This window comes from Labrus mixtus, chromosome 4 (assembly GCF_963584025.1).
Source record: "Labrus mixtus chromosome 4, fLabMix1.1, whole genome shotgun sequence".
NCBI classification, from domain to species: Eukaryota; Metazoa; Chordata; class Actinopteri; order Labriformes; family Labridae; genus Labrus; species Labrus mixtus.
This window is the reverse complement of record NC_083615.1, coordinates 1427492-1441681: the sequence shown is the minus strand read 5'-3', so window position 1 is coordinate 1441681 and position 14190 is coordinate 1427492. Positions and strand designations below refer to the sequence as shown.

Sequence of the window (14190 nt, the reverse complement as noted above, 5' to 3'; positions counted from 1 at the left end):
CAGTGCTCGCAGTAGCTTCTCTGAAAACACGAGTGTAACAAAAAGTAAGTTTGCTCCTCACACAGCAACACGCAGGGTTATCTGAAGCATCTGAAACAAAATGCTGTTTTTTACCTATTATTTGTGGGTTTTTCTTTTTTTGATCACCATCAATACAATAAAGTCATTTATTATTTCTGCAGATGTGAGGACACCGAAGAGAGTAAACCTTATGGTTATAGCTCCTAGGGTAAATTTATTCTTTTTTTTTATTCCTAACAAGCCTATCAACTAATCCCATTTAAATGAACAACTCTTTATATACATTTTTGTTTCATTGTTTTTTAAATAATGTGTTACCTTGTTTGCATCACCTAACTTCTACACCTGCACAATCGTTCCATTAGATACAAAGTTAAAGAAGATAAATGCTAAGAAATTGGATTCAAAGAAAGTATTTATTGTAGAAAAATGCAGCAGTACTGCAGCCTCTGGTTTCGATGTCTTAACTGATCTTTGTTAATATATTAAATATCTCAGCTCCTTTGATATCTGCTGAGTGGTATTAAGTACAGACAGTAGACCCCATGTAGTTATTAAAGTCTTTATATGTGATTTTTCTCACTTAAATATAAATCAAGTATATCCTCTGAAAATAACTCTGTGAGTCATGACTGTCTACAATGGGTGTAACACCCGAGTCCCACTGTCTGTGATGTTTTCAGAGTTTTCAGAGTCCTATCTTCACTTTGTTTACATCGCCCGGACGGCCGGCTGACTCCTCCCCTCGTGTATAAAAGTTGTTTAATTGAGGGAGTAGAGAAAAGAAGAATAACATACTGTACTCACTGCTTAACTGTGTTTCTAGATCACGCTCATTTCAGGTAAATTTACATGCAGTGTGAAGATACCAGCATAATAAAGATCACTAGCATTAGCATGCTAACACAACAATGCAGCGCAAGTTGTTTTGGTTTCATGCTGGTGCTCAAGGGCGACATCTGCTGGATCAAAAAATCACATATAAAGTCTTTAAGCTAGTGTTAGTTTGTATATGTGCCTAAATGTGTGTGCTTGTGTGGCTGCTTGTATAGCTATCTTTATTTGAACCAATAAAAAGTAGTTGTCCCTACACCAGCCTCACTTAATGCAGGCTGTTTGAGTGTTCAAATTTAGTTTTAAGGTCCAGTTTAAAGAGGTTTGTCGCTAAATGCATCTACGGTAGGTGTTATCGTTCCGCTTAGGTTAAGGGTCAGGAAATGCCTGATGTGTGTGATATTCCTTGTAGATATAGAAGTACAAAGTGAGTATGTAGTTGATTCATGTTGGTGCAAACAAGGTAACCGGCTTGGAGGCATGCTTTTCCTGAAAGCCTCTCCTCATCTCTAACTGTCACTGTCGGGTTAGCACTTACAACCCTGCTAGTTACCATCCCTCCAGCCCTTCCCTTCAACTTTCCCCCCCCGAGTCCTCCTTGTTCAAATAAAAAGGAATACATCCACTGCTTGTTTCTGCCATCACTGATATAAAGCTGATAAGACCAGAAACTGCAGGATTTCTTCTTATCATCCCCACCCCGCCTTTAATATCAGTGATAATGTCACACTTTGAAGGATGTATTTTTCACAGGAATTTGAACATTACTGAACTATAATAAAACCACCTCATGATCTTGGCATTAACAGGCATGTTAATAATGACACTACTTTTGTCAAAGTTTCCAATAACTGTGAAATCAATTAGTGGCATCAGTTGTACATTATGATAGACTTTTTAGACACATTTTCCCTATTTGAACAATAACCAACCCTCAGGCTGATGCATTTTTTATGGCTTGGCAGGGCAGGAGTTTACATCTAATGTTTAAAGAACAAATGCTGATTTTTTTATTGTAGTTTTACATGTTTTCAAGGGATTTTTAATTTTACGTTTAAATCAGGAGAATCAGTAGTTAATTCATTAATGTGTAAAAAAATCTAGCTTTCAAAGAAAACAGCAGTTAGTAGATACTCTTCAGATGCAGCGTCTTCTTTCTTCTCTTGACCTCATTTCTGTTCATGTGAATAAGAAGGGGAAATGAGATCGCCTTGATGTTCACTGTACTTCACTGTTGATTAAGAGGAGTTAAAAGGATTTGAAGAGAAAAGATCAGTTTCAAAAGATTTTAGAAGTTTCAAATCAGTAAGAGAAGCTAACTATCTCCTTACAACATGAATGAAACCATCCAAGATAATTAGCATGAAACAAACCGTACACAACGTTTGCCTTCTTTGTAACTATGATGGTCCTCACAGAAGTGACGGTGTAGTTTTGTGTTGACAGAAGTCTGCTGCCACTCCTTTGTGGTTTCTTCTGGACATCTTGGATTCAAGATTTTCCTCCAGTTCCTCCCTAAATGTAGTGCATTAAAAAATGAAACAATTCTGTAAGCACAGTTTTTTTTCCTCTATCGTGACAGCCACGCATACATACATATCTTCTGCTCCTTTAACCAGTATTGTGCCATTTTTAGTAAGCATTGTGTGTTACCAAAAAAAAATATTTGGGGGCGAAACGCTCACTCATTCTCATTATTTTAAGACTTTGCACTCCCTCGTGTTACCATGAAAGAAAAGAAAAAGTCAACATGTGGCATTGAACCAAATTCAGCTTCATCCCAATCCATCGTTGATCTGTACCTCGTTAAAAAAAAAAAAAAAACATGATCTGTGGATGGAAAAAGTGACCATGATATCAAATACGACATATCATGTGACACCCACTTCTTATTGGGCTCATCCTCTCCTGAGAATATGCAGTCATAGTCATCCTCACAGCATCCATCCTGACGGTTGATTGTCCTTGGCTGTGACAAAGATGATCATGCACACCATTATCTCTCTCTCTCTCTCTCTACCTCTACATTTGTTTTTCCTCACGCAGTGCATAGGCACCCCAGCAACCTTAATCAGTAACTCCATCACTTGCCCCATCCACTGTGTGTCCCATTTAATTCCTCACATGCTGCTGTATTTTGTCTGTCTTGTACCCACCCTTGCTCACATGCTGTGCATCTAAGCTTCGGGTTGTCTATGACACCTGTGGTTTCTCAGATTTTGTTTGTGCCCTTCAGTTTTATGTTCTTCTCTGTTTATGTTATTTGCTAAACTTTGTTTTGTTTTTCAGTGATTGTGTTGAGGATGGCCATGATCCCTGACTGTCTGGCTTATTGGACACTGTAGGTTCCTAAAACCAGAACAGAAAATTGGACAATCTGAATTATTGGTTAAAACCCAAACACAGCGAGTGTGTAATCTATTGCTTACACCAGCCTTTCCCAAACTTAAAACTGCCGCGGCCCACTTTGATATACAAAATTACTGCGGGGCCCGTTATGAAATAAAAGTTTTGACTACAGCTATAACTTTCAGTTAGGGTCAATTATTGGACATGACAACATGATATTATTAAAGTTTACTAAACAATATGTCCATGAATAGTCATGACACTCATGGTAAATCATCATTATTGTGATATTTATTTTATTTTTAAAATTGGTGGAGGGCTTTTCGCGGCCCACCTGCAGTACCAACACAGCCCACCAGGGGGCCGCGGCCCACACTTTGGGAAGCACTGGCTTACACAATGCCTTTATAAATGTTTTTCAACAACTTAACAGAGATTTTTAGTCCACATTTTTTTTACCTAAATTTTATTTTAGGTACAAAATGGACCACTATAGTCAAGGGACTTGTGTCAGCCTTATAATTTGTTTGTTTGTTTGTTTGTTTGTTCTTGGTTCGTGCAGTGTTTGATATGTGAATAGTGTGCTCATTTCTCTCATGTAGCCCACTGGTCAGACCTGACGTGCTGAAGCCTACTGTGCTGTCTGTCATGTAAATGATTTGTCAATAAAACCATCACATGCACACACATAAATACACGTGTACACATGGTCACTGCCACCCTCATACAGTCACAAACACACAAATACCCTGTGCACACAAAATACAGCAGAGACAGCAGAGTTGGCTGATGCTAACTCTTAAGGCTGGTCAACAGGCTGCGTCTCATGGAGTGATGCTAACATTCTCTCCCATTGCTCTCTCTCTGCTCACCTTGCATGCTCCGCCCTGCTGCTCTGATCTGATTGGTCTAGAACTGACTGTGCGCCCAGGAGGGCAGGACGACTGTGTAAGTGCGCATGGAGCTCATCTCATACCCGTCGGCTCCCTGTAGTTGATCATTTTTTCAAGCCTGTGTGCTGCCTATAGCTACTGTTGTTCCATAACACTCTTTAGCACCAAATTTCACCCACATCTTAAGTTTCCAAAAAGAAAAGGGAAAACATATGCCACATCTGAATATAGGACACTTACATACTTGCATGAATATATCAGACACCATTCCACATACTCCTTCAACATTTAGGCTTCTCCTGTCCTCATCCAGCTTGCACCAACGTAGTGTCAGACCCGATCCATTATCCATCCCTCTTCTCCTTCCTCCCCATCCTTTCCTCCATTAGGGCCCATAGTTTTTTTTTTAACTTCTCATACATTTCTTTTTCTATTATTTATCAAGAAGGTCAGATGTAAACATCAGATAAAACAATTACAAAAACTGAAGTTAGTGTTGCTTCACCATCCAAATGATTGCCAGTTTTGGATTAGTACTCTTCATACTTCAGATGTTTTCAATTTGGTTGGTTTGCAAAATCAGATTCCCTGAATGTTTTAGTTGGTGCAGTGAATAAAGTTATGGGCAAATAATATATTAGTGTGTGTGTGTGTGTGTGTGTGTGTGTGTGTGTGTGTGTGTGTGTGTGTGTGTGTCTGTAGTTGTTTGTGTAGTTTGGGGGGGCAGGGGTTAAAGTAAGATGATGGGGGTTTTCTGCTGTTTGAATGTAAAGCACTTTGTTTTCGTTGTTGTTTAAATCTAATTCTAAACATTTTGGGTTTTGCGGTTCATTCCAGAAAACTGTACCTTACCTTAATACTTTGCTGGAAGTAGATTTTTATTGAGTAAATGATAGTAGAAAGACAGAGAAACTTTCAGTAGCGGTCACACAGATCCAATGTAGGATGTGTTTCAATGAAAACGACACCGTCTTATTCTAACAAACGGACAAACATATCCTTGTGTGTGCTGAAAAAATGGTTTAAGTCGATTTTCTTCCGAGAAGTTTGAAGTTGCCGTGATGTGAGATTAGCTTGATCTAACCTGTAGCCTGTCTTAACTTCAATTTAAGCAGAACTATCTGCTGACGATAGGGGTGACATTCCAGCTTTGTTCCTCTTCTTCTCCTCTATTAACACTTTTCTTTCTTGCGCCCTGTCTCCACCAGACTTTTCAGCAGCCTAGGTGAGCTACACACCATCTCTCAGAGAAGTTACGGCACCACGTTCACCATCCGCCCCGGTAGCCGTTACCCCGTCACCCGACGCGCCCCAAGCCCAGGCTCAGGCTCGCCTGACCGGGGTGACCCCCTTGGACGTTTCTCAGGCTTCGGCCTACCGACCTCGCCGACTACACCCCCGCAGACCATCCTCAAATCCTCCAGCCTCAGCCTCCCCCAGGAGCCTAAAGAAGTCCGCTTTGTAATGAGAAGCTCCAGTGCCCGTTCCCGCTCTCGCTCCCCGTCCCCCTCGCCTTCTCACTCCCCCGGGCTGGGCTCGCCGCTTTTAGCCCTCCGACCCTTCCACCAGAAGCCCCTCCACCTCTGGAATAAGTACGACGTGGGAGACTGGCTGGAGAGCATCAACTTAGGGGAGCACAGAGCCGGGTTTCAGGACCATGAGATCGAAGGCTCTCACCTCCCGGCTCTCACTAAGGAGGACTTTGCAGAGCTTGGAGTGACGCGCGTTGGACACCGCATGAACATTGAACGAGCACTAAAAATGCTGCTGGAGAGCTGACCCCTGCCCTGAGCCGCAGCAACATGTAGAGAAAACATGAAGTCATGCCAGATATAGAGTCGACAGAAGAGAAAACAATAGGAACCACTCCTCTTTTACTCTAGCTGCTTTTGATCTGCATCACCAATGTTTACCTGTGGCCCTTAGCCACACATTGTGTTCCTGTTGTGTTCATACCCTGCACTTAGCACTGAAGAGGAGGAATCAGTCCGTTCACCCTGCCTCGCCTCGGCTCTCAGCGTCCGGCCCACTACTGGTTAAAGCTTGGACCTCAAAAAGTGCTCTAGTCTCTTCCTTATTGAAGAGAGTCGTATGAGCTCTAATTACAATATTTGATCTGTGAAAGCTTCAGTTATTCCCCGGAGTAACACCCACACGTTCTCTTTCACTTTTCCCCCTCCTCTCCTCTCTACCTCTTCCCCCTCCATCTCTGAGGCCTATGGAAGCCCTTTTTGCAGTTTGAGTAAAAGAGGAGGTGGAAGAATTCTTTTTGGTTTTCCAAACAGAAAGCTCAGTTGCCTTTCAAAAATATTTCTACAGAGATCATCAGTGATGAACCAGGACTAATGGACCATAGAGTCAACACAGCTTTTTAAAAGGTGTGTCCTCTCTATACCTGCTGTTGTTTTTAAAAACCTGAAGACTTTGGAGGAGCCCCAGAGGTGGAGCTACTCAAAAGTAAACCATGGGAGCAAAACGCCTCCGCCTTGGTATCCAGACTGTGCTATCTATTATATTTGGAGAATGTTTAACCAACACTCGTGGCTTTTTTCATAATCAATTTTTTTGGTTTTTCCAAAGGGAATACTATATATAGGTATTATATAATATAATATATATGTATTAAAATATAGCTTTCAGAAGAAAAGACAATGTTGCAAAGAGGAAATGTAATAAATTAATCTGCGCCTGTTTTTTTGGTTTTTAGTATAGAAGGCAGAGAAATCTTTAAATTTATTCCACCAATAGTTTACTCATTTCTACCAATTATATATACATATATATACATAAATATATATATTTGAAATTTGAAAAAAAAGTATATAGATATGAAAAATGAAAGTTTGTCATAGGTGTACAATTTTTTCCTTATGGTCACCCTTTCTTGAATCGTAGCATGAAGAGTTGCATCATGTCTTGGACAGAGCGTGTGTTTGTTTGTTTTTATTTTCTTACGGTCTTCCTTCATACTAAAGGGCATCCCGTAATGTGAGGCTGTGACCCCAGTTGACACCCATCCCTACTGCTCCAGCTACAGATCCCCCCCCCCCCCCCCGATGTGGTTCTGACTCTGCTTTATCAGCAGAAATACACAGTAAGGACCACCTCATGAAAACAGCTACTTGAGTGAAAAGGGGGCTCTTCATCTCTTTGCCTGTTAATCACTCAGGGATGGAAGTTTGGGGCACTAGCATGGAGATGTTGTTTGGCTGTTGTTTTGATACTATCCTTTTCAATTCCTGCCTGTGAGGACTATTAAACACCACAGTTTGAAAAAAAGTTAAGAGGGCTAGTAAAAGAATTTCCATCCCTGCACCATCTGATGATGCTTCTCAGACTGTTTGAGTTGAAAGAAGGACAAAGTCTGATTTTTATCTGCTCTGTTACAGAAGAAAATCAGGAAAAAAAACAGACTGCAGAAAACCTCTGAGATTTTATTTTCACTGCAAAAGACTGAAAAGCTATTTAGTTTAACTTTAATTGTTAAATTAAACCGTCCTTCAAATCTGCTCGATGACACACTTGGCTTAAATAAATGAATAACTTAAAAATGTGTGCCCCCTCTGAAATGCCACGCTAAGGGAGAAGTGTCTGTAGTCTGTCAGGCTGTGGGGATGGGAAAGCCTCTGTGAGGTCTGTAAGGAAAATTCAGTATTCTACAACCTGGCTGTGTCTTAAAACATTGCTGCTTACCTGTCTCTCTGCGGTGTACTTATTGAGTACAATATTATCATTCACTTCTGCAGCCTAAACTGTAATAATAAGACCCAGGTTGTAAAAGCAAAAAAAAAAAGAAATACAACTGAATTTTCCTTTAACAATACAAAATCTACAATTGTACTCATGAGTAGCTTCTGCTAGCAGTGAGAAACAGTGAGTTTTATTCACGCAACAAATAGCATTTTATCCATAGCTTTTCTCTTAACAGAAGGCTGCCAGGTGATTACTACTAGAAACCTCCACACATCAGCAGATTTAGTCAGTACGCCAAGGCCTTTTCACTTGGCCAGAAGCTCTGTGCATCTTTTTTTCTTCTTCTTTTTTTTTTGCTAGCAATTTGTAAAAAAGCGGGTGGAGAAAATATTGTATCTGGGTTGTAGGAATAGCACTCACTGCCTCACTGTGACCTCACGGATTTCGGTTTTTTTTCTTCTTCTGACTCCAGTGTTACAGTCCCTCTTGACTCATTTGAACTCTTTGTGTTTTTTCTTGTTGATTTTTTGTTTCTTTGTTGATTTGTTACCCTCGCACACTGTGGGTAGATTTTGTAGCGTGTGGAACATGAAGCTGTAATCTTTCACTCATTTGAATTTTTAAGAGTGGCAGAAAAGATGAAAAAAAGAAAAAGATTCTGTCCATTCTAAACGTACTTACACTTGTAAAAATGAACAGACTTACAGATATTTGCTTTTTTTTAAATCACAAGCAATGTATATATGATAGATTTCATATAAATTTTTTGAAAAAAGTATATAGATCTATATATGAATGTTTGGCATATATGCATAGTTAAACACCTGAGAGAAAGGTGAGCAGATTTTATTCTTTCTATGAACTCTTAAACTTTTCAACTCTGAACTATGAACTAGGGGATGATTTGCACAAAACAAGGTGACAAGGTGCTAACATAAAAGCCACCCGACGTCCAAGCGCATGCGTGCATCTGGATTCCCCCTCAATCTCTGTGTGGTCGTTCCTCTTCACCATGTGTTTGTGTGAATGTTTGAGCGTTTAAGCAAATGCTTGTTTTATTTCCTTTTGTGTGTGTGTGTGTTTGTTTGAGAGTGTGTACGGTTGATTGTTAGGGTTTACATCTTTGGAGTTAGTCCACTATAGCCTTACTGTATTACCATCAGAGATTGCCGGCACTGGCTGTGTCACACAAACATGCACACTCATATAACGTACACACACACAAACAGAAAAAATGCACACCCATGTCACGATGATGGTTTTTATGCATTGTTGTTTAGTTCTGAGTGATGTCTTCTTGTTCAACAGGGAGAGACAGATTTTACACATCGTTGAATGAAACCATTGTTACATTTTATATTTCAAACAGCAAGAACTCACCTTGTAACTGTGTAGGTACTGCTTATTGCAGTGTCACTGTTTTGTACACCCAGTCCCAGATTGGCATTTTTGCGCTTCTTACCCTCCACTCTGTCTGGCAGCACTCCTTTTTCCTTTTTCAGACTTTTCAGTTTTTGAGTTTTTTGAGTTGCTATATGAGGTGATCCAGTAAGGAACAAACAACACAAAGGAAAAATGTGCCAAAAAATAACTTTGAACTGTATATTTGTCTTTGCTTTAGGACTATCTTAGTTACAGCATTCTTGAGCTGTTAGACTCAATAATATGGTGCCATCTCCTGGAAATCTTGAGAACTACAGACATTTGTTAGATACTTCTGTATTTCCGACGGGAAATGCAGTCATTGTTATTATTTTGTGAAGTAGCAGGCTATTGCATTTATATAAATATATATAAATATATATAGATATATAACATTATATCTATGTATATTCTATAAAGCCTGTGCATAACTACCTGTGAGCTTTGCATTAACATTTCTATTTAAATTTTGAGACAAAGTATCACAACTGCTTGATTTAACTGTGATGAAGGATATTATCCTGCTTGGCTTACTGTTCCCATAAAAAATATACAAAAAAAAAACACAAACACTTCTGAGGTGAATGTGTACAGTCTTGAAACACACAGGCTGGCCTGGTTTGAACAAAACAAAAAAAAGTTGTAGTGAATACCTGGTCAAATGGTTGTGTATGTTTACTGCAAATACTGATGCAAAACGATGCTCCAGAGCAATGTGTACCAGACTTACACACCATTAGGTCGACTAGGTTCAGTGAAGGGTTATCTTTGTCTTATTTTCTAATCAACAAAGCACAATCTTCATAGCGTAGGGGGAGCAGTGTAACCTTTTTAAAAACCCACTGGGGTCCGGTCACCCACTGGAACCAGTGATCTTATCATCAAAGGGGTTTTTTCTTTCATTGTTGGTTTTTCTCCTTGTTTGCACTGTGACGTTTAGAATGGTGGATGTATCCCCTGCAAACGCCTCAGCCCTTGTCTCACAGGTGAACTTCCCGTTCTCAGCATCACAATAAACCCGGGGGGACAGCATCTTCAGCTTTCTCTGAGCAAACTTCTGGATTCTTGAAGCATTTCAAAAACCCCGTTTAATACATGTGGGCCAAACTTAAAAATACTAGTGAACCAGAAGCGACCCGAGTATTCTTCATGCAAACAAAAATAAGGGTGATTTTGAAGTTTGAGGCAAGAGCTGAGCCGTTTCCCAGGATATCTCCACCACAGAGATATATGTTTGTTATATTATGTAATAAATTTATAATTAAAACATGAACTGAACTGAATTTTACTGTCATGAATGTATGTTCCAGTGTGAGTTATTTTTTTGTAAATACCTCATAAAACAGTCAAAGTTAGATTTTTTTTAAATTACATACAGTTTGTTGTGAAAAAAATGATCCTCATACACAAATATTTGTATGTTGTATGAGCTTGAACTTCTGAGGAAAACTGTTGCAGACTTCAATACTTAAATGAATATAAACACTATAGTGCCTTAAATCCACCGTTAACAACACAACGACGGGCTGAGTGGCAAGCTGCAACTTAGAAATATGCTGAAGTTGACAGTGCTCTGATGACTGCTGCAGGATCGCAGCGAGTCACAAAGACAAACATAATAACTATGTGGTTACATGGTACATTACATTTTCATTTGAAGGATGCTGAAAAACAGACTCTCCATCATAAAATGAATGCAACAGATGCAGATCCCCACTCCTACTGCACAAGACAGAACACACAAACGCCGAGAACAGCAGCACATCAATTTATAATCAAGTATCTTTTTTGCTCTGTGCTAGTGACATATGGATGACTGTGAGACTTCAAATCTGACTAAGAAAATATCCTCCAACCTCCTGTGGTCAGAGTTACAAATCCTTACCACAAAAGCAGATCACCAAAATATGATCATGAAAAACACTGTGTCCTGTTGATTGTATGCTTGACAGAAAATCAGAAATCATTTGACATTAAGATAAAAACCTGATCTGTTTACAGAATCAACGTCAGCAGGATACATGAGCCATGATATCCATGACAGTATACGTTTGGAAGATCTGTAAACATTTGTCAGACCAACTCATGATTCATTTCAATTCATCATCTGCTTCTGACTTATTTTCCTCCTGTGCTTAAAAGTCCTACAATATTAGTGCAATAAATGGCTTCAATAAAAGCATTTTTTTTCCAGTCAAATGCTGAGACAAACGCCACATAAACAGAAATACTTTTTTAAGCATTTCCAATTAGTGAAGTGTGAATTGTAGGTATAATTTACAAAAATTACAACTGGTCCAAATGAACTTATTGTTATCACAACTAGACAAAAAGTCCTGTCTCTCATACATAGCCTTGTCACATTTCACATTACATTGAAGGTCACACATTATTCTCCTTTTTAACCAGTTTAAATAAGTCTCAGAGCTCCCCAAAACATGTCTATGAAGTTTCTTGTCATAAATCCACTCTGATCCTATATTTAAGCATGTCTAGAAACCCCTCTATTTCAGCCCTGCACAAAACAGGCTGTTTCTGTGTCTGTACCTTTAAATGCTAATGAGCTGTGTCAGACCACGCCCCCTCTCTGGAAGGGCTTGGGCTTTCTAGCTCTATTGTCCTGTTGTTTACAGTGAGAAGGCAGACTCAGAGGGCAGAACAAACATCTAGCTGTGGGAGTGTCACCCACCTGGGGGAGGGGCTACTGCCCTTTGTGATGTCATGAAGTCTTTGTAAACTGGCTAGGAACACGTAGTGGAAGAAAAACAAAAGTGTATTTTAAATACTATGTGACCTTTAACAGCCTCTATATGTGACTGTTATGAGATAAAACTCTTGAGTCATGACTGTCTACAATGGGTGTAACACCCGAGTCCCACTGTCTGTGATGTTTTCAGAGTTTTCAGAGTCCTATCTTCACTTTGTTTACATCGCCCGGACGGCCGGCTGACTCCTCCCCTCACGTATAACAGTTGTTTAATTGAGGGACTAGAGAAAAGTAGAATAACATACTGTACTCACTGCTTAACTGTGTTTCTAGATCACGCTCATTTCAGGTAAATTTACATGCAGTGTGAAGATACGAGCATAATAAAGATCGCTAGCATTAGCATGCTAACACAACAATGCAGCGCGAGTTGTTTTGGTTTCATGCTGGTGCTCAAGGGCGACATCTGCTGGATCAAAAAATTGCATATAAAGCCTTTAAAGTCTTTTGTGAGTGCTGTACTATTATCTTGACCCTAATGCTAAACTAGATAAGTGTTGATGGCTCTTGACGACGTGACCTGATGTTGCTGTCTTTTGTATATTATTTTTGTCTGTCAATATTAAAAAGTTGATTGCGTTTCTAAATCCATATATAGGTTTTAAACGTCAGTGGATGTTGCATGATGTCACCGACGTCCCAAGGACCCTTGTGTGATGGATGCTGCTGTTTACACAGGTATCTGTCAAAAATGCTTCAGATAATATTTCTCTTTACTTTCTTTCGATCGAAGAGTTCTCAAGAAAATCACTATTTACAGTACAGTAAAACGGCTCAAGTTGGGCTGCACTCTCTGTCCAGCCTCTCACATTGTCAGCCCATGGTTGATGACATGATCAACTAAGGTTGCTCTGATTTCATTTGAAAGTTGTTTTCTTCTTTGGCCATGAACTCCTCTACCAGCTCTACCCCAACCTCTCACTCTTCCTCTACCAGCTCTACCCCTACCTCTCACTCTTCCTCTACCAGCTCTACCCCTACCTCTCACTCTTCCTCTACCAGCTCTACCCCTACCTCTCACTCTTCCTCTACCAGCTCTACCCCTACCTCTCTCTCTTCCTCTACCAGCTCTACCCCTACCTCTCACTCTTCCTCTACCAGCTCTACCCCAACCTCTCTCTCTTCCTCTACCAGCTCTACCCCTACCTCTCTCTCTTCCTCTACCAGCTCTACCCCTACCTCTCACTCTTCCTCTACCAGCTCTACCCCTACCTCTCTCTTCCTCTACCAGCTCTACCCCTACCTCTCACTCTTCCTCCCCCTCTCATTCTCACCCTCCCTCTTCCTCTTCTCTCTCTGCAACCTCTTCCATTGTTGTTGTAAAAAAAAAAAGGTGCTCACTTGTGGTCTTTTCATAGTGCTTACTTCCTGATTGAAGTGATAACAGTTAACCATTGAGGTGTTTGGCCAATTAGCTCAATTTTGAATGGCAGTGTTTTGAAATGGCAAACATGTGACTTTATGTCAGATTGTTGTGTCTTATGCAGAGAACCGTGTTCAGTGCATGTGTGTATGTGTGTGTGTGTGTGTGTGTATGTGTGTGTGTGTGTGTGTGTGTGTGAGAGAGAGTGTGTGTGTGTGTGTGAGAGTGTGTGTGAGAGTGTATGTGTGTGTGTCTGTGTGTGTGTGAGTGTGAGTGTGTGTGTGTGTGTGAGTGTGTGTGTGTGTGAGAGAGTGTGTGTGTGTGTGAGAGAGTGTGTGAGTGTGTGTGTGTGTGTGTCTGTGTGTGAGAGTGTGTGTGTGTGTGTGCGTGTGTGTGTGTGTGTGTGAGAGTGTGTGAGAGTGTGTGTGTGTGTGTACAGTGCAGGAATGCCCAAAATGTAATAGAAAGGCTGAAACAGACTCTGTTTGGCTCTAATAAGTTATAAGCTACAATAAGTTATTAGGTCCAAACAGTCTTAATTTAAGTAAACATCAAACAAATGTTGTACTGAACATTAAAAACTGTATGAGTGTCAAAATGAAATGTAATTAGAGCACTGTATTTTGAGTAATCGTTTGACATTCAACACATTAAGGGAACAGTATGAGGGTCCCAACCTTTACACCTACCTAGAATACATAGAGGATATATATAAATACTAAATTACTAATGTACCTACTATCCTGTTCAGAGGATTAAATATCACTTGCATAAAATAAAAACGGTTTTTGTTATTTATTTATTTTATTTTCAGTGCAGCGCTTCAAAGTGTGGCATTGGTGCTGCAG

General features: G+C 40.0%; 1 protein-coding gene and 1 long non-coding RNA gene across 2 annotated transcripts in view; one reads left to right on the top strand and one right to left on the bottom strand.

Moving 5' to 3' along the window:
• Nucleotides 1-10490, top strand: part of shank3a (SH3 and multiple ankyrin repeat domains 3a) — a 171773-nt gene extending 161283 nt beyond the window's left edge. The window contains exon 24 of the mRNA XM_061036999.1: nt 5306-10490. Within this exon, the coding sequence (XP_060892982.1) occupies nt 5306-5876 (571 nt within the window). The 3' untranslated portion in view covers nt 5877-10490. The remainder of the gene's footprint in view (nt 1-5305) is intronic.
• A 2344-nt stretch (nt 10491-12834) lies between these two features.
• Nucleotides 12835-13479, bottom strand: LOC132973578 (uncharacterized). Its single transcript, XR_009673017.1, has 2 exons — nt 13223-13479; nt 12835-12894 (listed from the first exon to the last, which is right to left on the bottom strand). It is a non-coding gene; the product is annotated as an uncharacterized LOC132973578 (long non-coding RNA).
• Between the last annotated feature and the right edge of the window lie 711 nt (nt 13480-14190).